This window comes from Pelodiscus sinensis, unplaced genomic scaffold (genome assembly GCF_049634645.1).
Source record: "Pelodiscus sinensis isolate JC-2024 unplaced genomic scaffold, ASM4963464v1 ctg185, whole genome shotgun sequence".
NCBI classification, from domain to species: Eukaryota; Metazoa; Chordata; order Testudines; family Trionychidae; genus Pelodiscus; species Pelodiscus sinensis.
Window position 1 is genome coordinate 1 of NW_027465960.1, and position 24,367 is coordinate 24,367.

At 68.3% G+C, this 24,367-nt stretch overlaps 2 protein-coding genes across 2 annotated transcripts; one reads left to right on the plus strand and one right to left on the minus strand.

Annotated features, from left to right (window-relative positions):
- Nucleotides 1-576: 576 nt before the first annotated feature.
- Nucleotides 577-8,607, minus strand: BICDL2 (BICD family like cargo adaptor 2). The gene is given in 16 exon segments (XM_075917345.1): nt 577-2,680; nt 2,683-2,698; nt 2,992-3,078; nt 3,080-3,113; nt 3,523-3,547; nt 3,550-3,652; nt 4,368-4,504; nt 4,507-4,531; nt 5,720-5,902; nt 5,983-6,129; nt 6,256-6,372; nt 6,854-7,024; nt 7,026-7,067; nt 8,072-8,116; nt 8,118-8,300; nt 8,302-8,607. Coding segments are annotated over 16 exon segments (1,536 nt in total). The 5' UTR covers nt 8,362-8,607; the 3' UTR covers nt 577-2,519.
- A 4,757-nt stretch (nt 8,608-13,364) lies between these two features.
- Nucleotides 13,365-23,129, plus strand: MMP25 (matrix metallopeptidase 25). The gene is given in 11 exon segments (XM_075917353.1): nt 13,365-13,523; nt 14,978-15,110; nt 15,599-15,639; nt 15,641-15,735; nt 17,439-17,734; nt 19,170-19,343; nt 19,509-19,605; nt 19,747-19,829; nt 20,571-20,723; nt 22,043-22,303; nt 22,696-23,129. Coding segments are annotated over 11 exon segments (1,692 nt in total). The 5' UTR covers nt 13,365-13,421; the 3' UTR covers nt 22,953-23,129.
- Nucleotides 23,130-24,367: the final 1,238 nt, after the last annotated feature.

Here is a 24,367-nt window from a genome sequence, read left to right on the forward strand (position 1 = left end):
AGACAACCCGGGAGTCCTGGCTCTCACCACTAGCCCCCACGCCCCTCCCCCCGAGACAACCTGGGAGTCCTGGCTCTCACCCCTAGCCCCCACGCCCCTCCCGGAGCCCGAGAGACAACCCGGGAGACCTGGCTCTCACCACTAGCCCCCACCTCCCCTCCCCCCCCCCCCCCCCCGAGACAACCCAGGGGTCCTGGCTCTAACCACTAGCCCCCAATCCCCTCCCAGAGCCAGGAGACAACCCGGGGGTCCTGGCTCTAACCACTAGCCCCCGCTCCCCTCCCCCCCCCCCCCCCCGAGACAACCCGGGAGTCCTGGCTCTCACCACTAACCCCCACTCCCCTCCCCCAGAGACAACCTGGGAGTCCTGGCTCTCACCACTAGCCCCCACTTCCCTCCCCGAGCCAGGAGACAACCTGGGAGTCCTGGCTCTCACCACTAGCCCCCACTCTCCTCCCCTTGAGACAACCCAGAGTCCTGGCTCCCAGCCCTCCCCCCCACTACTCCCTACTTCCTTCCCAGGGTGGGGTGACCCCGGGGTGCAGGCCCCTTGCAGAAATGAAGCACACACACAGCGAGGAGCAGCCATCTCTCTGTACTTGCTCTGTACACATGACATTGCACCTGGCAACAGACTACCAAGTCCCGGGTCCCCGGCGAGCGCGCGCCCTCTTGCGCCTGGCAGCCTGCATCATGGCTAATCACAGCTGGTCCCGGGGCCCGGCCCAGGCAGGGAAATTGTCTGTCTCCAGCTGCTGCTGCAAACCCGAAACTGCGGAAATTCTGCTTTCTGCCTTGGAAATACCCGTGCCCTGGCACAGAGGGTGTTTCACAGAGGGAAGGGAAGGGGGGGCTAGTGGATTAGAGGGGGGCGAGGCATCCAGACTCCTGGTTTCCCTTCTCTGCCTCTGTGCCTCAGTTTCCCCCCGTGAAGTGGGGATAGTGGGGTGAGCCCAGTGTGCAGGGCTGAGGGGGCTAATCAGTGTTTATTAAAGTGCTAGTCGCATGGAAGGTGCTGGCTCCGGGTCCTCCAGGGCCTCTCATCGCCAATGTCCTGGCCAGCTGCCTTGTGGGACTTGTGTTGAGGCACCTAGAACCCCCCCACCAGCGCTGGAGCAGGTGCTGGTAGAAAGGCCTTGCTCTGCAATGAGTCAGCCCTGAGTTCCCAGCCGGGCAGGGCATCTTGGCACCTAGCGCTTGCCTGGCAAGGGCGCGAAGAGTGGATTGGTCTAGAACGGGCTGACACCAAACTGGCTGGGAAGCCCAGATGGGCCAGAAGCTTTGCAGCAACATGCCCACCTGAAGGGGTCCTGGGACCGCGAGCACCAAAGAGCGGTCTGTGGATCCTGGTCCGTCATTGGCCAAAGCGAGAACTCTCCCCGGCTCCCACGCGAGCCGCAGGAACATTTTGTGGCTTAGGGCCTGGCTGTTAAGAGCTTTCACCTTTGTTAAATAAAGGCCAGTTGAAGTTTGTTACTACCTTGCATGCATGATACAACACCCCGTAGGGTAACCTAGAACCCCAGCTCAGTCCAACACCCAGCTGGGGCAAACTATCCAACCTAGATCATGCAGCAAGGTAGTAGAGCTCTGGGTTGGTCGCTACAGCATGTCCGGATGTATAAAGTGGCCAGGACAGATCACTTAGTGGTCTAGAACCCTCATCCAGTCAATTGGGTTAGCCACAGGCGCTGCAGTAGGAGAACCTAGCACCTGTGGGCAGCTACCACAGATTACCCAGTCAGATAGAACTGGACAATTTAGATCAGCCAAATGCCAAACCTTTGCTTGGTCCTCATGCAGCATTCAACATAGGAGGCTGAATGCCTAGAACGGCCCTGTCGGCCCGCCTACGTCAGCTTGGGCAAACAAGAGGGAAGGTTTAAGGAAGCCTGCAATAGCTACAGATCTTCAGTTGAGGACCTAGAACATCCAGTGAATGGTCTAGGCCAGTGGTTCTTAACCTGGGGTGCACGCACCCCTAGGGGGTGCAAGATGCCCTTTCTGGGGGTGCAAGACGCACCAGATTTTTAAGGTATCTCTTAGGTTTAAAACTGACCTACTTCAACGATATTTAATATTTTAAGAATGGCCGTACTGGGTCAGACCAAAGGTCCATCTAGCCCAGTGTCTGTCTGCCGACAGTGGCCAGCACCAGGTGCCCCAGAGAGGGTGGACCAAAGACAATGATCAAGCGATTTGTCTCCTGCCATCCCTCTCCAGCCTCTGACAGACAGAGGCCAGTGACACCATTTTATCCCTGGCTAATAGCCTTTTATGGACCTAACCTCCTGATTTCGAGACCCAAAGGGGTGCAGGCTGCAGTTAAGAACCACTGGTCTAGAACAGCCCAGCGAGTGGCCTAGCACATCCGGGTGGCAGCTCGTTACCCAAAGACTCCTCCGTAACCGGCCAGTTCAGCTTCCTTTGTGTGGTGCTGGCGTCTTGTGACCGATCACTCCACCCCTGACCCCTCCGCCTCCCACCCCCTAGAGCCTCTACAACCAGCCTCCGGCATCTCAGCTTTTCCTGAAGAACGACAGGAAGCTGGTACCATTGGGTGCGCTGGTCCCCCGTCTAAAGAAAGGCGAGGACTTGGCCTGCGCCGGGGGCCTGGAGGGAGCTGGGGAAAACGCCGGGTTCTCTTCCCGCTGCCGCTGGAGCTTCAGCTGCTGCTTATAATGAAATCCATGTCATCCTGGGGGGAGAAAGGGGGCAGAGGTGAACATTGCCACAGGCCGGGGGGGACCAGGAGTCCGGGTCAAGGCCCCGGGGGCTCTACCCACTAGGGACGGGACCCAGGAGTCGGGTCACGGCCCCGGGGGCTCTACCCACTAGGGACGGGACCCAGGAGTCCGGGTCACGGCCCCGGGGGCTCTACCCACTAGGGACGGGACCCAGGAGTCCGGGTCACGGCCCCGGGGGCCACCACCAGGTCAGAAAGGGACTCAGGAGTCCTGGAGGGAACATTCCTGCCCCCTCGTTACCCACCTGCCAGCCCTCCAGCTCCTGGGACAGCGCCATCTTCTGGCGGATGGCGGAGAGCAGCTGTTGGCTCATGGAGTCCCGCTCCAGAGAGGACTTGAGCCAGCTCCAGCTCCATCTGGCCCTTCCTGGGGGGGGGGGGGGGGGGGGGAGAGAAGGGTCAGAGACAGCACCCAGCCCTGCCTGTCCCGCTCCCCTCCCCCAACAGCCCCCCAGCCCCTGCTCCCTCCCCCAGCCAGCCCCCCGAGCCTGGTCTTCCCCACTCTCTTCCCCCCCCCCCACCCCCCCCCCCCCCCCCCCGAGATTGCTCCCCCCAGCCTCATCTCCCTGGCCAGGGTCACTGTGGGGGCAGTTCCCACGTTTGAACACAAGGGGTCTCTCTTCCCCAACAGTTGGTGGCTCTGTGGGCAGGGGATGGCGCCGGTGCCCTCCAGGGGGCGCCAGCCCCACTCCGGCCAGCTGTGGGGTGGGGAAGAGACCTAGGGCCTTGCCCCGTCGGGCGCCCAGGGATTCGGCTCCGGGCCACGCAGGTCTCACTTCACTAGGGCCTCGTCCCGGTCGCCACAGCCAGCCTGAGGGCCTCATCCCGGTCGCTCTCCTGGAAGAGACGGCGCTGGCTCGCCAGCTCCCCCCGCAGGCCGCTCAGCTCCACGTGCTGCAGTGTCAGCTGGGGGCACAGAGAGGGGGGTGAGGCAGGGAGAGCGCCCCCTGCTGGGACACCCTGCACCCCCACCCGGCTCCCCCTTAGGGCCCCCTGTCAGAGCGCCCCCTGCTGGGACACCCTGCATCCCCACCCGGCTCCCCCTTAGAGCCTCCCGTCAGAGCGCCCCCTGCTGGGACACCCTGCACCCCCACCCGGCTCCCCCTTAGGGCCCCCCGTCAGAGCGCCCCCTGCTGGGACACCCTGCATCCCCACCCGGCTCCCCCTTAGAGCCCCCCGTCAGAGCGCCCCTGCTTGGACACCCTGCACCCCCACCCGCTCCCCTTAGGGCCCCCTGTCAGAGCGCCCCCTGCTGGGACACCCTGCACCCCCACCCGGCTCCCCTTAGGACCCCTGTCAGAGCGCCCCCTGCTGGGACACCCTGCACCCCCACCCGGCTCCCCCTTAGAGCCCCCTGTCAGAGCGCCCCCTGCTGGGACACCCTGCATCCCACCCAGCTCCCCCTTAGAGCCCCCTGTCAGAGCGCCCCCCTACTGGGGACACCCTGCACCCCCACTCCAGGGAGAGCTCCCCCTTCTGGGGACAACCCTGCACCCTCACCTAGTTCCCTCTTAGAGACCCCCCCACCCCAGACAGAGTGCCCCCTGCTGGGGACATTCCTGCATGCCCACCTGACTCCCCTTATGGCCCTGTGGGGAGACCCCCCCCCCCATACATTCACCTGGTCATGGAGTTTTTGTATCTCAACTTCTTTCTGTCTCAGCAAGTCTTGCTCCAGGTGGGTCAGAGCCAAGACCCGTTTAGCATATTCTGCCTCCTCTTCTGAGCCCCGGGCTGGGGTCTTCGGGCCCCCGGGGCAGCCTCAGACACGGTCCTGGCCAGGGGCTAACCCACAGCAACATCAGCTTTGGCACAGAAAAGTGGCCGCCTCTGGGGTGGGGCATGGGCCAGTGTTCCCTCACATTGTTCCCAGGATGTGCAGGGTACATTTGACGTGCACGCATATGGAGAGGGGGTGTGGCAGGGCTGGGGGCTGATCAGTCCAGGTTGCAGGAGGGGCTCAGAGCTGGGTAGAGGGAGATGTGAGCTCTGGGACAGGGCCTGGGATGAGGGGCTTGGGTGCAGGCTGCAGTGAGGAGCAAGAACTCAAAGGAGAGGGTTCTAGGTTACCCAACGACAGGTGAATCTTGGCTAATTTCCATGGCTCCAAAGAGGGAGGTTCTAGGTTACCCATGTGACATAGTGGGGGTGCTGTCTACTGTTGTGTGTCTGTATTGTGTTGTGTGATTCCTGATGACTCAGACTTAGAAGATAACGATTCTGTTCCCAGAGAGAAAGACAAAGGATATAGGTGGGGACTGTCACCAGGCTGGAAACTAGTCCTGGAGTTGAGTCAGTTTCGGGGGCTAGGATGAGAGATGCCACTGAGAGCAGGAAAGGGGGAGTCAAGGCCTGGGTGCCCCTTCCCTTGAGAGAATAAGGCCCGCCTGCTCTGGGTACCTGCGCTAACACCGATCCTCTGCTGCGCTGTGTCCCTGAGAACAATAAAACCTTCTACTCTGCTGGCCAGCTGAAAGTCACATCTGGCTGCGGAGGGGGGTGCAGGGTCGGGGACCCCCTGAACACGCCGTCACAACCCAACAACAGATGAATCTTGGCTAATGTCCATGGTTCCAAAGAGGGAGGGTTCTAGATTAACCAACAATGGGTGAATCCTGGCTAATTTCAATGGCTGCAAGGAGGGAGGGCCTGTGTCTGTCACCACTTGGGGTTCTAGGTACTTTCTGTTTCCACTCAAAGAGAGCTTCTAGGTTCCTCAACAGCCACACTGGGTTCTGGGTGACTCCTGCACCCCACCCTAAAGAGGCGGTCTTGGTTTCCCAACATTGGGTTTTCTCTGGATTCCTTAGCACAGGCTGGGATTCTGGGTAATGGCCAGGCTCACCGAGGGAGGGTTCTAGGTCTCCCAACACAGGGCTCATGCTGGGTTAACAGAGGGGAGCAGTCCTGGCCCAGCCCAGCCTATTTAAGGATGTCAGGGATCCCCAAAAGCCCTACTGACCCTCCGCTCACCTTGGCAGCCCCTCCATTCTGCTCTGGGCTCCCCTCGGTGCTCTGCTCCATCTCCGACTGCAGGGAGGTGGCCGAGGCATCGGAGGCGTGGAGACGGATCTCGTCCGTCATTTCTCTCACCCGGCGCTGGAGCCGCCGGTTGGCGACTCGGAGCTCCTCTGCCTCAGCCTGGAGCTGCTGGGCCTGGAGTGGCCGAGGGGAAGGGAGGGTTAATATAGACACACGCCCCCCCCCCGGAGCCCCCGGCAACGCCCCGGCCGCACCTGCAGCTCCTTCTCATGCAGCTCCCGGCGCAGCAGCAGCAGGTTTTCATGCAGCGTCTCCCCCAGCCCCTGGACGGTGTCATTCTCCTCCCGCAGCTGCCGGGTCTGGCGCTCCAGCTCCTGCTTCCGCTCCTGCAGCATCAGGTTCTGGGGCAAGTGACGGGTCAGAACCGGGCAAATGCCCCAGGGCCCCCCCCCCCCCCAAGCCAGCCAGGCCCTGTTCTGGGGCCAGCCCAGAGCCGGCACCCCCAGACGGGAGGGCGCATCTCTCACCTCGGCCTGCAGGCTCTGGTTCCGGGCCGCGTGCTCGGCGCTGCTCATACCCAGCGTGCGGTTCTCCCCCCGCAAGGCCATCAGCTCGTCCTGCAGCCGCTGCTCCAGCTGGGAGGCCTGGGGGGGGGCAGACAGATGGATGGAGTGAGCTGGGTCCTGGGGGGGGCTCGGACGCAGCAGTGGGAGCCTGCATGCACATCTAGCTTGGACGGATTGGGGCGGGGGGGGGGGGGCTCCCTGGGACCCAGCTCTGGCCCTTTAAATTCCCCACTCAGGAAATTCACACCCCTCCCGGCAATCGAACTTTGGTTCCAGAGCCACTTAAGGGATTTCAGCCCCATAGGATCATGGGCTAAGGAGGGCATGTCCCCCAGTGACCCCCCCCCCCCAGAGAACCCAGGAGTCCTGGCTCCCAGCTCCCTGCTCTAACCACTAGACCCCACTCCCCTGCCAGAGCCCCAGGCTAGAACCCAGGAGTCCTGGCTCCCAGCCCCCCCCGCTCTAACCACTAGACCCTACTCCCCTGCCAGAGCCCAGGATAGAACCCAGGAGTCCTGGCTCCCACCCCCCCTCGGCGGAGCCCAGTGTCCCGGCTGACCTGGCTCAGCTGCTCGGCCAGGCGCTGGTTCTGCTCCGACAGCTGCAGCAGGGCCTGGGAGCTCTCCCGGCTGGTGTCCTGCTGCTCCAGGCGCTGGTGGCCCAGCTGGGCTCGCAGGGCTGCCAAGTCGCCCTCCAGCTCCGCCGCCCGCATCTCCCACTCGGCCTCCCCCGGCCTCCAGCCGCCGCCGCAGCTCGTGCTTCTCCTGCTCAGCCTCTGCGGGGGGGGGGGGGGGTGAGACCAGCTGGGCAGCCCCCCAACTGCACAGCACCCCGTTCCCTGTCCCCCCAGCCTCCTGTCCCTTCCCTGCCCCTTGAGCTGCCCAGCCCCACCGGGCCAGCCCCCAAGCCAGCCAGCCCCTGCCCTGCACCCAGAGCGGGGCAGCTGCTGGTGGGTCGGCCCAGGCCGTGGGACCGGCTGCGCCCAGGTGGTGCCACCAAGCTGGACCAGTCGGACTGGGCGCCGGCGCGGCAGGGAGGGGTAATTGCGGAGCCAGGGACGAGGCGGGGAGCGCGGGCAGAGAGAAGCAGGGCGAGAGGGTGAGTCATGGGGCGGCAGAAAGCCCCGCGCCCCACGGACCAGCCAGCCCATGGCGACAGGGAGGGGGGAGCTGGGAGCCAGTGGGGCTGGGGTGGGCTGGCAGTCCAGGTGCCTGGGTCCCTGGTGGGTTAGAGCAGGAGGCTGGAGCTAGGAGTGGGGTGGGGGCTGGGAGGCAGGACCCCTGGGCTCTGGCAGGGAGGGGTGCGTGTCGCTGTGGGGTGACACAGGGCGGTAATTAGGGTTGTTGTACAGGGAGAGACAGGCCGGGAAAGGCGGGTTGGGCTGTTCCCCTGTAGGAGCAGCAACCCTGTTTAGCCTGGAGGGGGGCGCCGCCGAGCTGGGGGGCAGGGCCGAGTGCTGGCCCCATCCAGCCCCGGGGGTCAGCGCCAGGCGGGGGGGCAGGGCCTGGGGCCCCTAGAGAGTGCCAGCCCCATCCAGCCCCCGGGGTCAGCGCCAGGCGGGGGGGCAGGGCCTGGGGCCCCTAGAGAGTGCCAGCCCCATCCAGCCCCAGGGGGCAGCGCCAGGCGGGGGCAGGGCATGGGGCCCCTAGGGAGTGCTGGCCCCACCCAGCCCCGGGGGTCGGCACCAGGCGGGGGCAGGGCCTGGACCCCCTAGGGAGTGCCGTCCCATCCAGCCCCGGGGGCAGCGCCAGGCGGGGGGGCAGGGCCTGGGGCCAGCTCTCACCTCCAAGGCCTGGGCCTGCTCCCTCGCCAGCGCCTGGCACCCGTCCCCGCAGCTCCTCGTTCTGCTCCAGCAGCATCTTGCCCAGCTCGGCGGCCAGCAGCAGGTCCTGCTCCTTGCGCTGCAGCAGCACCCCCAGGTCGTCCGTGTCGGGGTCCCCCCCGCCCCCCCGCCGCTCTGGGGCAAAGGGGTAGAACTCCTCCCCCAGGGCGGGGGGGGTCGGCAGCGAGGGGGGGGCCCCGGGCCTCCTCCTCAGGGGGCAGCGCGGGGGCCGAGGGGGCAGCCATGGGCGGGGGGGGCCCGGACAAGGGAGGGAGCTGGGGGGCTTAGCCTGGAGGGATCAGGGCTCCGGGCTCTTGTCCCCTCCGGATCCGAGCAGCAGGTGCCCAGGTTTGGGCTCCTGTTTATTTCCTGATTCCTTCCCACCCCGCCCGAAGGGGCCGGCACAGGTGAGCCACTTCTGCAGCACCTCCGCCGGCCCCGCCCCTCCGGCCACGCCCCCTCCGCCGGCCCCGGCCCCGGCCCCGGCCCCTCCCCCTCCACCTGCCACACCTCCCCCTCCAGCCCTGCCCCTTCTACCTGCTACACCTCCGCCGGGCCCCGCCCCTCGGCCCCGGCCCCTCCCCCTCCAGCCCTGCCCCTTCTACTGCTACACCTCCGCCGGCCCCGCCCCCCTGCGCCTGCCACGCCCCCTCCGCCGGCCCCGCCCCCCGGCCCTGGCCCCTCCACCTCCACCTGCCACACCTCCCCCTCCAGCCCCTGCCCCTTCTACCTGCTACACCTCCGCCGGCCCCGCCCCCTGCGCCTGCCACGCCCTCCTCCGCCGCCCCGCCCCCCGGCCATGGCCCCTCCACCTCCACCTGCCACACCTCCCTCTCCAGCCTCCAGCCCTGCCCCTTCTACCTGCTACACCTCCGCCGGCCCCGCCCCCTGCGCCTGCCACGCCCCCTCCGCCGGCCCCGCCCCCCGGCCCTGGCCCCTCCACCTCCACCTGCCACACCTCCCCCTCCAGCCCTGCCCCTTCTACCTGCTACACCTCCGCCGGCCCCGCCCCCTGCGCCTGCCACGCCTCCTCCGCCGGCCCCGCCCCCCGGCCATGGCCCTCCACCTCCACCTGCCACACCTCCCCTCTCCAGCCCTCAGCCCTGCCCCTTCTCCCTGCCACACCTCCGCTGGCCCCGCCCCTCCTCCTGCCCCGTCCCCCTCCTCCTGCCCTGCCCCCCGGCCCGGGCCCCGCCCCCTCCGCCTGCCCGGCCCCCTCCGCCTGCCACGCCTCCTCCTGCCCCGCCCCCCGGCCCGGCCTACCTCCCTCCCCCTCCAGCCCCGTCCCCTCTGCCTGCCCCCTCCTCCTGCCCTGCCCCTCTCCCTTCCCCTCCAGCCCTGCCCCCTCTACCTGCCCCCTCCTCCTCCAGCCCTGCCCCCTCCACCTGCCACACCTCCCCCCGGCCCTGCCCCCTCCCCCAGTCCTGCCCCTATCCCTACCCCCTCCTCTGGCCCTGCCCCCTCGTCTCCTCCACCAGCCCTGCCCCACCCCTCCCTCTTCCCCTCCTCCAGCCCTTCCCCTTCCCCACTCTGCCAGTCCTGCCCCCTCCCCCTTCCACACCTCCACCAGCCCTGCCCCCTTCCCCCCTCTCCAGCCCTGTCTCCTCCCTTTCCCCTCCCCTCCCGGCTCCCTGCCTCAGTCCACACCCCAGCCCCCCAGAGCTCTGCTCCCAGCTCCCCAAAGCAGTGGCTCGGGTCCCCGACGTGACCCCAGTCCCCCCACCTAGTCACCAGCCCCTGAACTGCCTCACTCCCCAGTCCTGCCATCCGCCAGCGCCTCCCGGCCCATCCCCCGATCCATTACCGGGGTCCCCGGGGCCCCTCCCGCCACCTGTGTCCGGGAAGCAGCTGCATTAGAGGAGCGATCGATGGGAGCCGGCGGGGGGGGGGGGGGGGAGAAAAGGAGCAGCTTCGAGAGACAGGCTCTGTCCTGGGGCCAGACGTGGGTCAGCACCCCAACCCGACCCGTCCCGTCCCGACAGCGTCATCCAGCTCAGTCCCCCGCATCGGGGGGGCTTCACACCCCTCCCCCATCCTTGTAACCCTCTGTATCCCCTCCCCCATCCCTGTATCCCCTCCCCATCCCTGAATCCCTGCCTATCCCCTTCCCATCTCTATACCCCTCTGTATCCCCTCCCCCATCTCTGTATCCCCTCCCCATCCCTGAACCCCCCTCTGTATCCCTCCCCCATCTCTGTATCCCCTCCCCATCCCTGAACCCCTCCGTATCCCCTCCCATCTCTGTATCCCCTCCCATCCCTGAACCCCTCCGTATCCCCTCCCCATCTCTGTATCCCCTCCCCATCCCTGAACCCCTCTGTATCCCCTCCCCATCTCTGTATCCCTCCCCATCCCTGAACCCCTCTGTATCTCCTCCCCCATCCCTGTATCCCTCCCCATCCCTGAACCCCTCCGTATCCCCTCCCCATCTCTGTATCCCCTCCCCATCCCTGAACCCCTCTGTATCCCCTCCCCCATCCCTGTATCCCCTCCCCATCCCTGAACCCCTGAGTATCCCCTTCCCATCTCTATACCCCTCTGTATCCCCTCCCCATCTCTGTATCCCCTCCCCATCCCTGAACCCCTCCATATCCCCTCCCATCTCTGTATCCCCTCCCCATCCCTGAACCCCTCTGTATCCCCTCCCCCATCTCTGTATCCCCCTCCCCATCCCTGAACCCCTTCCGTATCCCCTCCCCCATCTCTGTATCCCCTCCCCATCCTGAACCCCTCCGTATCCCCTCCCCATCTCTGTATCCCCTCCCCATCCCTGAACCCCTCTGTATCCCCTCCCCATCTCTGTATCCCCTCCCCATCCCTGAACCCCTCTGTATCTCCTCCCCATCCCTGTATCCCCTCCCCATCCCTGAACCCCTCCTTATCCCCTCCCCATCTCTGTATCCCCTCCCCATCCCTGAACCCCTCTGTATCCCCTCCCCCATCCCTGTATCCCCTCCCCATCCCTGAACCCCTGAGTATCCCCCTTCCCATCTCTATACCCCTCTGTATCCCCTCCCCATCTCTGTATCCCCTCCCCATCCCTGAACCCCTCCGTATCCCCTCCCCATCTCTGTATCCCCTCCCCATCCCTGAACCCCTCTGTATCCCCCTCCCCATCCCTGAACCCCTCCGTATCCCCTTCCCATTTCTATACCCCTCTGTATCCCCTCCCCATCTCTGTATCCCCTCCCCATCCCTGAACCCCTCCGTATCCCCTTCCCATTTCTATACCCCTCTGTATCCCCTCCCCCATCTCTGTATCTCCTCCCCATCCCTGAACCCCTCTGTATCCCCTCCCCCATGTCTGTATCCCCTCCCCATCCCTGAACCCCTGAGTATTCCCTTCCCATCTCTATACCCCTCTGTATCCCCTCCCCATCTCTGTATCCCCTCCCCATCCCTGAACCCCTCTGTATCCCCTCCCCCATCTCTGTATCCCCTCCCCATCCCCTCCCCATCTCTGTATCCCCTCCCCATCTCTGTATCCCCTCCCCATCCCTGAAACCCCTCTGTATCCCCTCCCCATCTCTGTATCCCCTCCCCATCCCTGAACCCCTCCGTATCCCCTCCCCATCTCTGTATCCCCTCCCCATCCTGAACCCCTCTGTATCCCCTCCCCATCTCTGTATCCCCTCCCCATCCCTGAACCCCTCTGTATCCCCTTCCCATCTCTATACCCCTCTGTATCCCCTCCCCATCTCTGTATCCCCTCCCCATCCCTGAACCCCTCCGTATCCCCTCCCCATCTCTGTATCCCCTCCCCATCCTGAACCCCTCTGTATCCCCTCCCCCATCTCTGTATCCCCTCCCCATCCCTGAACCCCTCTGTATCCCCTCCCCCATCTCTGTATCCCCTCCCCATCCCCTGAACCCCTCTGTATCCCCTCCCCCATCTCTGTATCCCCTCCCCATCCCTGAACCCCTCTGTATCCCCTCCCCATCTCTGTATCCCCCTCCCCATCCCTGAACCGCTCCGTATCCCCTCCCCAATCCTTTCACCCCTCCCAAAACTATTAATCCCTCCCCTCCTGATCCCCCTCCACCTACCTTCTCCCTGCCCCACAGCCCCACCCCCACGGCCCAGGCACAGGGGACGATGGGGTTAACTGCTCCCCACATCCTGTTTTTCTTCTTCAGGTGTTGCCAAAAGTGCCTGTTGGACAACCCTCAGCGAGGGGGGGGGGGGGGGGGCTGGGAGCCAGGGTGCCTGGGTTCTCTCCTGGCCTGGGGGGAGACTGGGGGCCAGTTGTTCCCCACAGGCTGGGGCAGTTCATATCCCCCCCCCCCCGTGAATGTTTTGAGCCTCTGCATCCTCCCAGCCTTGTGTCTTGGGGGACTCTCCCCCCACACACACTTGGGGGGCGCCTGGGGCTGGAACAGCCAGAGGGACCCCTCGCCGGCTGGGACGCGGCTGGCTGGGGGGCACAGGGGACCCCTCGTCTGGCTGGGGGGGGCACAGGGGACCCCTCTCCGGGCTGGGATGTGGCTGGCAGGGGGGCACGGAGACCCCTGGCTGGGCACACGCGGCGGGGGGGGGCAGGGTGTGGGCACAGTCTGTTGGTCTCGGCTGAGGCCTGGGGCGAAGGAGCTGGATGGGGGGGGGGGGCAGCAGGGTGGGGGAGGGGTCCCTGCCTTTGATCTGCCGGGCCCGCGTTAATGGCCGGGGCAGAAGGGGCCTGTGTGTGGGGAGGGCAACCAGAGACAGCCTGGGGGGTCCCCTCCCACCTCCGCTGCTGCCCTGCTTTCAGGGTGCCCGCCCCAGCCGGGAGGGGACTGGGGGCTCGGGGCTCTGGGGTAGGATGGGGCTGTGGGCGGCTCTAGGGGCTTGGGGGAAGTGGGGCGCAGGGGGGCTGCGGCAGATCGGGGGGCTGGGAGGAGATGGGGCGCTGGGGGGCAGCCAGGGGTGACGGGCGGAAGCCGGAGATGATGGGGGAGGAGGGGGATCAAAGCAGCGGGGGGGGGGTTAATTGGGGTCGGGACCTGAGAAAGGAAGAGACCCTCCCCTCCCCCCCCCCGCCCCCGCCCCCGCCCCCGCCACCTGCTGAGCCACGAACCTCCTGGCTTCAGGCCAGACGGCCTCCCCCCCCCCCCCCCAGCACCTGGAGAGAACCCAGGAATCCGGGCTTCAGCCCCTCACCCCCCGTCCGGCCCGGCCCGAGCCCGGGAGAACCCAGGCGTCCGGCCCCCGGGGCTGCAGGCGGGGGTGGGCGGAGCCGGGGGGCTGGTATATAGGGGCAGGGAGCCGGCCGGAGGCAGCATCGCTCCTGAGCGCCCAGTGGGGTGGAGACTCCCGTCCCCCCTTGCGATGCTGCGGGGCCCGGCCCTATGGCTCGGGCTGGGGGCCCTGGTCTCCCTGCCCCACAGCCCCGCTGGCCGGCCCAGCGCCCAGCGCCTCAGCAAGGGGGTGGTGAGCGCCCGCACGCCTGGGGGTCCCGGGGGCGGGGGCAGGACGCCCGGGGTCCCGGGGGGAGGACGCCCGGGGTCCCGGGGGGGGGGGATGCCCGGGGTCCCGGGGGGGAGGACGCCCGGGGTCCCGGGGGGGGATGCCTGCTTTCCCGGGGGGAGGAGGACGGCGGGGGGCAGCTCTGATGATGCCGGGTGCTGGGAGCCGAGCGGGGTTGGGCGCTGCGGGGGGTTCCCCGGGCTCGATCGCAGCGGATCCCGGGGTCCGGGGCTGCCTCGGGGCGGTTTTTCCGGGGCTGACTGGCCGGAGCCGCTTGTCCCCGTCCGTGTCGTGAGCTGGCTCCGCTTCGCCTCCCCTGCGGCGGCCGCCCCGCGCCCCGCCTGGCTCCCGTCATGGGACTGCCCTGCCCGGGGGGACCCGGCTCAGCCCTGGGACCGCGGTCGTGTGGGGCGGCACCGCCCTGGAGCCCCGAGTTCTCCTCCCGGCCGGGTCCCGCCCCTCCCCGCCGGTACCCCAGCGCGTTCCCCTCCCCGCCCCAGCAGCAGCCAGGGCGGGGGGGGGGGGGCAGAGGAAATGGGGGGGAGAGAAACCCGGGGGCGTCTGTTTGATCTTTGCCCTCCTCTGGCTGAACAAAGGGGGCTCTAAGCGCCGGACAGGGCTGTGGGAAAGAGCCCCCCCCCTGCAGTGCTCTCTGCCGGACCCGGCCTGCCCCCCTCCCCTCCTCTGCAGCGCCCCCTGCCGGGCCCGGCCTGCCCCCCTCCCCTCCTTGCAGCGCCCCCCTGCCGGACCCGGCCTGCCTCCCTCCCCTCCCCTGCAGCGCCCCTGCCGGACCGGCCTGCCCCCTCCCCTCCCTGCAAGCGCCCCCTGCCGGGCCCGGCCTGCCCCCTCCCCTCCCTGCAGCGCCCCCTGCCGGACCCGGCCTGCCCCCTCCCCTCCCTGCAGCGCCCCCTGCCGGACCGGCCTGCCCCCTCCCCTCCCTGCAGCGCCCCCTGCCGGGCCCGGCCTGCCCCCTCCCCTCCCTGCAGCGCCCCCTGCCGGGCCCGGCCTGCCCCCCTCCCCCCACTGCCGGGCCCCGGCCTGCTCCCCTCCCCTGCAGCGTCCCCTGCCAACCTCCCCTCCCTGCAGCGCCCCCTGCCGGGCCCGGCCTGCCCCCTCCCCTCTCTGCAGCGCCCCCTGCCGGGCCCGGCCTGCCCCCTCCCCTCCCTGCAGCGCCCCCTGCCGGGCCCGGCCTGCCCCCCTCCCCCCACTGCCGGGCCGGCCTGCTCCCCTCCCTGCAGCGTCCCCCTGCCAACCTCCCCTCCCTGCAGCGCCCCTGCCGGGCCCGGCCTGCCCCCTCCCCTCTCTGCAGCGCCCCCCTGCCTCCCTCCCCTCTCTGCAGCGCCCCCTGCCGGGCTGTGTCCACCCCCTCTCTCACCTCCCTGTTGGCTCAGGCAGCTAACCCTTCCCTTGCCCCCCAGGACTGGCTGACCCGATTCGGGTACCTGCCCCCCCCAGACCCCATGCAGGCCCAACTGCAGACCCAGGAGGGGCTGAGTGATGCCATCCGGATGATGCAGAAGTTTGCCGGACTGCAGGAGACCGGGATTCTGGGTAGGTGTGGCAGGCAGCCTGGGCTCCCCACCTCGGGCAGGGCAGTGGGGTCTAGTGGTCAGAGCCAGGGAGGGGAGGAGCCGGTCGCCTGGGCGCTCTCCCAGCCGGGGCAGGGCAGTGGGGTCTAGTGGTCAGAGCCAGGGGAGGGGAGGAGCCGGTCGCCTGGGCGCTCTCCCAGCCGGGGCAGGGCAGTGGGGTCTAGTGGTCAGAGCCAGGGGAGGGGAGGGGAGGAGCCGGTCGCCTGGGCGCTCTCCCAGCCCGGGCAGGGCAGTGGGGTCTAGTGGTCAGAGCCAGGGGAGGGGAGGAGCCGGTCGCCTGGGCGCTCTCCCAGCCGGGGCAGGGCAGTGGGGTCTAGTGGTCAGAGCCAGGGGAGGGAGGAGCCGGTCGCCTGGGCGCTCTCCCAGCGGGGCAGGGCAAGTGGGGTCTAGTGGTCAGAGCCAGGGGAGGGGAGGAGCCGGAGGCCTGGGTCCTACCCCCTCTCTCTGCAGACGAGGGGACGCTGGCGATGATGGACCGGCCGCGCTGCTCCCCTCCCGGACATCGTGGGCACCTCGGAGCTGATGCGCCGGCGCAAGCGTTACGCCCACAGCGGCAGCGTCTGGGGGAAGAAGCAGCTGACCTGGAGGTGAGGGCGGGGCACCGGGTCCCTGGCTCTTCCTCCCCCTCGTCATTTGGCCCCTCCCCCCACTTCTGGGTTTTCTCCTCCCTCCGCGTCCTTCCCCCGTGGCCCCCCCTCGCCCTGCTCCTCCCCCTTGCTCCCGCCACTTCCCTTCCCCGCCGTTCCCCCTCGCTCCCGCTTCCCTCCCCCCTCGCTCCCGCTTCCCTCCCCCGCTTCTCCCCCCACCGCTCCCACTTCCCTTCCCCGCCGTTCCCCCTCGCTCCCGCTTCCCTCCCCCCTCGCTCCCGCTTCCCTCCCCCGCTTCTCCCCCACCGCTCCCACTTCCCTTCCCCGCCGTTTCCCCCTCGCTCCCGCTTCCCTCCCCCCACCGCTCCCGCTTCCCTCCCCTCGCTCCCGCTTCCCTCCCCCGCTTCTCCCCCCACCGCTCCCGCTTCCCTCCCCGCTTCTCCCCCCACCGCTCCCGCTTCCCTCCCCCGCTTCTCCCCCCACCGCTCCCGCTTCCCTCCCCCCTCGCTCCCGCTTCCTCCCCCCTCGCTCCCGCTTCCCTCCCCCGCTTCTCCCCCACCGCTCCCACTTCCCTTCCCCGCCGTTCCCCCTCGCTCCCGCTTCCCTCCCCCCTCGCTCCCGCTTCCTCCCCCGCTTCTCCCCCCACCGCTCCCACTTCCCTTCCCCGCCGTTCCCCCTCGCTCCCCGCTTCCTCCCCCGCTTCTCCCCCACCGCTCCCGCTTCTCCCCCCACCGCTCCCACTTCCCTTCCCCGCCGTTCCCCCTCGCTCCCGCTTCCCTCCCCCCTCGCTCCCGCTTCCCTCCCCCCTCGCTCCCGCTTCCCTCCCCCGCTTCTCCCCCCACCGCTCCCACTTCCCTTCCCCGCCGTTCCCCCTCGCTCCCGCTTCCCTCCCCCGCTTCTCCCCCCACCGCTCCCGCTTCTCCCCCCACCGCTCCCACTTCCCTTCCCGCCGTTCCCCCTCGCTCCCCGCTTCCCTCCCCCCTCGCTCCCCGCTTCCCTCCCCCCTCGCTCCCGCTTCCCTCCCCCGCTTCTCCCCCACCGCTCCCACTTCCCTCCCGCCGTTCCCCCTCGCTCCCGCTTCCCTCCCCCGCTTCTCCCCCCACCGCTCCCGCTTCTCCCCCCACCGCTCCCACTTCCCTTCCCCGCCGTTCCCCCTCGCTCCCGCTTCCCTCCCCCCTCGCTCCGCTTCCCTCCCCAGCTTCTCCCCCCACCGCTCCCGCTTCTCCCCCCACCGCTCCCACTTCCCTTCCCGCCGTTCCCCTCGCTCCCGCTTCCCTCCCCCCTCGCTCCCGCTTCCCTCCCCGCTTCTCCCCCCACCGCTCCCACTTCCCTTCCCCGCCGTTCCCCCTCGCTCCCGCTTCCTCCCCCCTCGCTCCCGCTTCCCTCCCCCGCTTCTCCCCCCACCGCTCCCACTTCCCTTCCCCGCCGTTCCCCCTCGCTCCCGCTTCCCTCCCCCCTCGCTCCCGCTTCCCTCCCCCGCTTCTCCCCCCACCGCTCCCCCTCGCTCCCGCCGCTTCCCTCCCCCCTCACTCCCGCTTCCCTCCCCCGCTGCTCCCCCTCGCTCCTGCTTCTTTCCCGCCGCTTCCCTCCCCCCCACCATCACCGCTTCTCTCCCCCCACTGCTCCCCCTCCCCCACCGCTCCCCCTCGCTCCCCCTCCTCTCCCACCGCCGTTCACCCTGTCTCCTCCCCCTCCCCCCGCAGGGTGCGCTCCTACCCCCAGGCCTCCAGCCTGTCGCGGGACGACGTCCGCAGCCTGCTCTTCTACGCCCTGCAGGCCTGGGCCAACGCCTCGGCCCTCACCTTCCAGGAGGCGTCCGGCGACGGGGCCGACATCCTGGTGGAGTTCAGCCGCGCCTTCCACCAGGACGGGTACCCCTTCGACGGGCCCGGCAGCACCCTGGCCCACGCCTTCTTCCCCGGCGAGCACCCCATCTCCGGGGACACCCACTTCGACGACGAGGAGACCTGGGTCTACGAGCCCCGTGCCACAGCGCCAGGTCAGCAGGGGGTGGGGGAGCAGCAGGGGGCGCCATGGGGCGGGTAGCAGGGAGCCAGCAGGGAACGCTGTGGGGCAGGTGGCAGTGGGGGAGCCAGCAGGGGGCGCTATAGGGCCGGTAGTGGCACAAAGACAGTGGGGCAGGTAGCTGCATGGGGGCAGCGGGGGGCACCATGGACAGAGTAGTGGGGGGCAGTGTGTGCCAGGTAGCAGCGGGGGCGGGGGGCAGTGTGTGCCAGGTAGCAGCGGGGGCAGGGGGCAGCGGGGGGCACCATGGACAGAGTAGTGGGGGGCAGTGTGTGCCGGGTAGCAGCGGGGGCAGGGGGCAGTGGGGGGCGCCGTGGACAGAGTAGTGGGGGGCAGTGTGTGCCAGGTAGCAGCGGGGGCGGGGGGCAGTGTGTGCCAGGTAGCAGCGGGGGCGGGGGGCAGTGTGTGCCGGGTAGCAGCGGGGGCGGGGGGCAGTGTGTGCCGGGTAGCAGCGGGGGCGGGGGGCAGTGTGTGCCAGGTAGCAGCGGGGGCGGGGGGCAGTGTGTGCCGGGTAGCAGCGGGGGCGGGGGGCAGTGTGTGCCGGGTAGCAGCGGGGGCGGGGGGCAGTGTGTGCCAGGTAGCAGCGGGGGCGGGGGGCAGTGTGTGCCGGGTAGCAGCGGGGGCGGGGGGCAGTGTGTGCCGGGTAGCAGCGGGGGCAGGGGGCAGTGGGGGGCGCCGTGGACAGAGTAGTGGGGGGCAGTGTGTGCCAGGTAGCAGCGGGGGCGGGGGGCAGTGTGTGCCGGGTAGCAGCGGGGGCGGGGGGCAGTGTGTGCCGGGTAGCAGCGGGGGCGGGGGGCAGTGTGTGCCAGGTAGCAGCGGGGGCGGGGGGCAGTGTGTGCCAGGTAGCAGCGGGGGCAGGGGGCAGTGGGGGGCGCCGTGGACAGAGTAGTGGGGGGCAGTGTGTGCCAGGTAGCAGCGGGGGCGGGGGGCAGTGTGTGCCAGGTAGCAGCGGGGGCGGGGGGCAGTGTGTGCCAGGTAGCAGCGGGGGCGGGGGGCAGTGGGGGGCGCCGTGGACAGAGTAGCGGGGGGCAGTGTGTGCCAGGTAGCAGCGGGGGCGGGGGGCAGTGGGGGGCGCCGTGGACGGCGCCGTGGACAGAGTAGTGGGGGCAGTGTGTGCCAGGTAGCAGCGGGGGCGGGGGGCAGTGGGGGGCGCCCGTGGACAGAGTAGTGGGGGCAGTGTGTGCCAGGTAGCAGCGGGGGCGGGGGGCAGTGTGTGCCGGGTAGCAGCGGGGGCGGGGGGCAGTGTGTGCCAGGTAGCAGCGGGGGCGGGGGGCAGTGGGGGGGCACCGTGGACAGAGTAGTGGGGGCAGTGTGTGCCAGGTAGCAGCGGGGGCGGGGGGCAGTGTGTGCCAGGTAGCAGCGGGGGCGGGGGGCAGCAGCAGTGACTCAGTGCCCCCTCCCCCTCCCAGGAGCCGGCAGGGATCTCTTCGCCGTGGCCGTGCACGAGTTCGGCCACGCCCTGGGACTGGCCCATTCCTCCACCAAAGAGTCCATCATGATGCCCTATTACCAGGGCCCCGTGGGGCAGCCCCACCTCTACCAGCTGCCCCCCGATGACGCCCTGGGCATCCAGACCCTGTACGGTGAGTGGCCCCCCCCAGTCCCTGTCCCCCCTCCCTCAGGCTCCGGGCTCCTTCCCTGCCCTTCACAGTCTTCCCCCCCCCCGCCCCATGTCTCCTCTGTCTCCGCCTTGGCCTGTCCCCCCTCCCTCTCCGCCTTCTCACGCCTCCGTCCTCTCCCCGCTCCAGGAAGGAGGCAGCGTCGCCCTGGAGACGATCCGCCGGCCCGGCCTATCCCCACCCAGCCCCCCATTCCCGACCTGCCGCCCCACAGGCCCACCCAGCAGTGAGTATCGGGGCCCCCCACGGCCCTTCTTCCCTCCTGACTCCCCCACTTCCTCTCTCAGCACAGCCCGGAGCCCTCCTGTCCCTCCTGCCCCCGGGCTGTACAGCGTGCCCCACTCGTGTGTGTCTGTCCCCCCCGCAGGCCCCGCCCGCCCGCCCCCGACCGCTGCCAGGCCCACTTCGATGCCATCGCCAACATCCGCGGGGAGGTTTTCTTCTTCAAGAGTGAGTTGCTTCCCCCTTGGCCTCGTATCTTGTGGTGGGGAGTCCCGTGGGTTAATGACGTTCTCCCCTCCCACCGCTCGGTCTGCACCATGGGATTTAAGGAAATCTCATTACCATCCTACAGAGGGCCACAGAGGGTTTTTGTTGCAATCGCACTCTGATTTCATGAGGCAGGGAGTTCCACCAGCTAACGACACAGTCTGACAATTATCGGATTCCCATGGGCTCGCACTGCTTTCTGGGCCTCAGGCATATGGGTCAGCTGCTTAACAGCACAGTTTGCCCACAGTCTCATGAGGGAGCGTTTCACGTGGCGGGGAGTTTGGCTAGTTACGGGTATTTTGGTTTTTTGTTTGGGATTTTATTTTTGGACAGGATTCCTTCCGAAGACAGGAAGTGACAAATTGTTGCAAACTTCTGGTTAACATCATGTTTGCAACTCATTGTACACAATTTCCTGTGATGGGGGAGTTCCGCAGGTGAACAATATCTCTCCGCAGCTGTTGCAAAAGGGGAGGTGTTTCTTGGAGGGGTTTTGGGAAGGGGAGGAGGGAATTTGGCAGGATAACAGCCCCTCTCTGCAACCTGCAAGAGCAGTTGCTCTTCCGCAGGCTGAATGTCCAAATTCATGTCTCGGGGAGTTCCACAGGCTAGTCGCCTTTTCTCAGCCCTTTGGGCGGGGGGGGCTCAGGAGGGTGCTCTCTGCCCCCTTTCAGTGTGTGGGTCCTCTCTCTCTGACAGAGAAGCATTTCTGGAGGATGCAGATAGCCCGTAACCTGGTCTCCCTAGAGCCAGCTCAGACCCAGCGATTCTGGATGGGGCTCCCCACAGATTTGGGGGCAATCGATGCTGTCTACGAGAGGAGTAATGACAGCAAGATCATCTTCTTCATCGGTGAGGGAGGAGACCCCCCAGCCCTGCCCCACATAATCCTTCAGCGCGGAGACCCCTCCTAGCCTGACCCCATAGCCCCTGCAGTCTGCTTCACTTCCGCCCCCCTTCCCCCCAGGGCTGCATTGCCACCTTCCCTCTCCAGCACAGGCTCTGGGTCCAGCATGGGGCTCTTGGCGTGTCACCAGCAGCACCCTGAGGTGCCCTGCCTCAGTTTCCCCTGCCATACCGCAGAGCGAGCGTGCGAGGGTTTGGCTGCCATGCCAAGAGGCAAGCCCGTTTCCAGGTCCTGGCTGCGAGGCAGCGGCGGGTGCGTTCCTGGGGGCCGCAGCGGGCGAGTTTGTGTGTGCAGTTTCCCAACGCCCAGAGCGGCGTTTCCACGAACCCGCCCAGCCCCCGCTGGCTGCTGCACGGCTGCGGTTGGCTCTGCCCACGCCATGGCTTTCAGCTCCTCCCATGGTTCTGCGAGGGGGGGGTTCCCCCCCGTATCTATGGGGCATGGGCCTCTGGGCTCGGAGACCTGGCTCCATGGGGCCTTTGCACCTGGGCTGTCCCTGCACGGAGCCGTCTCTCACCCAGCGCCCGGGCAACATCCCATCCCCCCTTGGGGTTACCTGGGACCCCCACTCCAGCACTGGGACCTCCCCTGCCCCTGCTCTTTGCTCAGTGGGGCCTTTTCCCAGCCTCCTCCCCACCCCCAGCTGCCGGGGGCACCCTGCTCCCCTCCGCCAGCCGGGCCATGTGCCCGGAGCCGGCGTGGGAGCCGCAGCGCGGGGTGGAGACACGGCTGCTTCCCAAGGTCCGTCCTGCACCCCGGGACCGGAGCCTCCGGGCCCCCCTGCCGTCTGCTCGCACCCTTCCCCCAGCGCCTGGGGGCGCAGACCCCGACTCAGCCCTTCGGGCCGGGGGGGCCCCGCACTACTCCTCCTCTGCCGCCTGCCCACGTCTCTCCCCCACGCCCTTGGCGGTTCCCGGGGTGGGGCTGGGGCGGGAGGGAATGTGGGGGCAGGGCTTTTCTAGCAAGCCGGGCTGGCGTCTCCGCTCTCGTCGGACGCCCCCCCCCCGCTCTCCGGCGCTCTGTCCCACGGCCCTGCCTGGCGCCACTTCCTCTCTGCGGCTTTCTGGGGACCCAGATTTGCAGCGGTTCCTTCTGCTGCTGGCGGTTGGCACGCCATCGCCCGCCCACGGGCTGGGCCCTTCCTCGTCCTGCGGCTCTGGCCCCGTTTCCCGTTAACGCCGCCCTCGCAGCCAATCCCGCCTGCCCCCCAACTGGACTACCCGCCTGCCCCCCAGCCCCCTGCATACTGACTGTCCTCCCTCAGGGCCGCATTTCTGGGTCTTCACTGACACGCGGGCGGATCCGGGGTCTCCCCGCCCCATCACCGACCTGGGGCTGCCGCCAGGGGCCACCGTGGAGGCGGCCTTCGTCTGGGGGCACAACGGCAGGACCTACCTCTTCGAGAACAGCCGCTACTGGCGCTTCGACGACCGAGCCGGGGCCGTGGAGCCCGGGTACCCCCGGCCGCTGAACCTCTGGAAGGGGGTGCCCGCCGGGCTGGACGACATCATCAGCTGGAATGACGGTAGGTCACCTTCCCAGGGGTGGGACGCTCCCCAGGGTAACGGGCCCTTCTGGCCACATTTCCAGTGGCAAGGGGTTCCCCAGGCTCACTGCTCCTTTTCTGCTTGTGGGGTCTTCCCGGGCTAGTGGAGCATCTCCTGCAGATTTCCACAGGAGGTGGGGAGGCAGGGGAGCCCTCTAGGCTAGCAATGCATCTGCGGCCATTTTCCCAGGGGCGGGCAGTTCCCCAGGTTAATGCTGCTGCTCTGCCTCCTTTGCTGACAGAGCTGAGCAGCCTGGGGTCTGGCGCCCTCTTGTGGCCCCGAGCAGTATTGCAGCACCATTCAGCGAAAGCCACCCCTGCGGCAAATGCCCCATTCTCATTTCTTTCTCTCTCTCGCCCCCCCCCTGCAGGAAGCACCTACTTTTTCAAGGGCTCCCAATACTGGCGCTTTCTGGGGGGCAGCGTGGAGGCTGAGAGCGGCTACCCCAAGTCAGCTGCCCAGGACTGGATGTATTGCCAGGGTGCCCCCACTGCATCTCCGGCCCCAGGGCCCCGTGGAAGGTGGGGGGAGCCTGGAGGTGGCCAGTGCCTCTGCAGTGGGGCCCCGCCGGGCCCTCTGGCAGCCCTCCTGACTTGGATCCTGGCTCTGGCATGGGCCCTGCGGTGACCCCTGCCGTGCTGCGCCAATGCACTTTATGTGATCCCACTGCTGGCACCAGAGCCTGTTCGCAGCGTCCCCCTCTTACCACCAGAGGGTGCAGCACGCCCAGGCAAGCAGGAGTGTGCGGGGGGGGGGGGGGGGGGAGGCTCTGTGGGAGCGCCCTAGCTTGCCCAGTTTGCTGGGTGACTGTGCCAGGGGCACGCTGGGGAGGGGCAGTGGGGAGCCTGGGGGGGGGGGGGAGTGGGGGGAGGAGCAGTAAAATCATCCGACCCAGAATTTTCTAATAAAAGCCATTGGAAACAGCTGTGGGGTGTCTGGATTGGGGGAAGGGGCAGGTTGGAACGGGGGCACCAGGGGAGGTAGCAGAGACCCAAGTGGCCCAGATGATGGCTGTGAATGTAGGGCCCACGGAACTACCCCTCCCCCCATATATCCCCTCCCCCGCTCTCCATCCCCCAGCATGCCCCATGTCCGTACACCCCTCCTGCCAGCCAGCCTCTCATGCCTCCCATCCTGCCCCCACTCTGCTCCCATATCACCCCCCCATCTAGCCCCACCTCCCCCCCCCAGCCAGCTGGATTACCCTTGGCTCCATCTCAGGTTGCTACAATCTGCCCCAGGGTGGCTAACTCTCACCGCTAGAAACCCCGGCTATGGCCGCCCCCGCACGCTCAGCCAGGCCGGCGCTGCCAGCGCCCAATGGGTCTTCCCCCGAGGGGGCGGGCAGACAGGAACCCCCCCCCCCCCAAGCGTCTCCCCGTCCGGCAGGGTTTGGCTCCTTCCCTCATTCGCGGGCCCCGGACCCGCGTCTTTCCCGAACTCTGGGCGCCGGACCCAGCTGCGCTGTGCTGCCCGGGGTCGAGTCCCCGCCCGGCGGCCTGGCCCAGGGCTCTGCGCAGCGCCGGGCGCACGGCCATTAACACGGGGTTTGCGTGTGCCCGGGGATCCGGCCGCGTCGTTACTTCCCCCGCCCCCGTTCGGGGGCCACCTGCCCGTTGTGCTTCCTTCCCGGGCCCCGATGCAACGTGAGCGTGGCGGGCCCGGACCCCGGGGGCGTCTCCCCGGTCGATTGGCCCCGGGCTGCACCTGGTCGGCTGTGGGGCCAAGACTGCTCCTACCACCCACCCCTCTTGGACACGCATCCCACCGGGGCCGAGTGCGGACGCACCCCCCTCACGTCCCGCTCCAGAGGCCTTCGTGGGACCTGGCCTCACCCCAAGTAGACCCTCCCAAAACTTGCCCCCCCCCCACGCAGGCATCTCGCTCCTGGGGGAGCGGGCGGGAGACCACACCACACGGGGAGCCTGCGGACGGCGCCCAGACGCCGCGGTGATGGGCACCGGTGGAAGGACCAGCGAGAGGCTTGGGGGACGGCCAGAGAAACTCTGGGGTTCAAAGGCAGTTTGTGGTTTGTCTCTGCG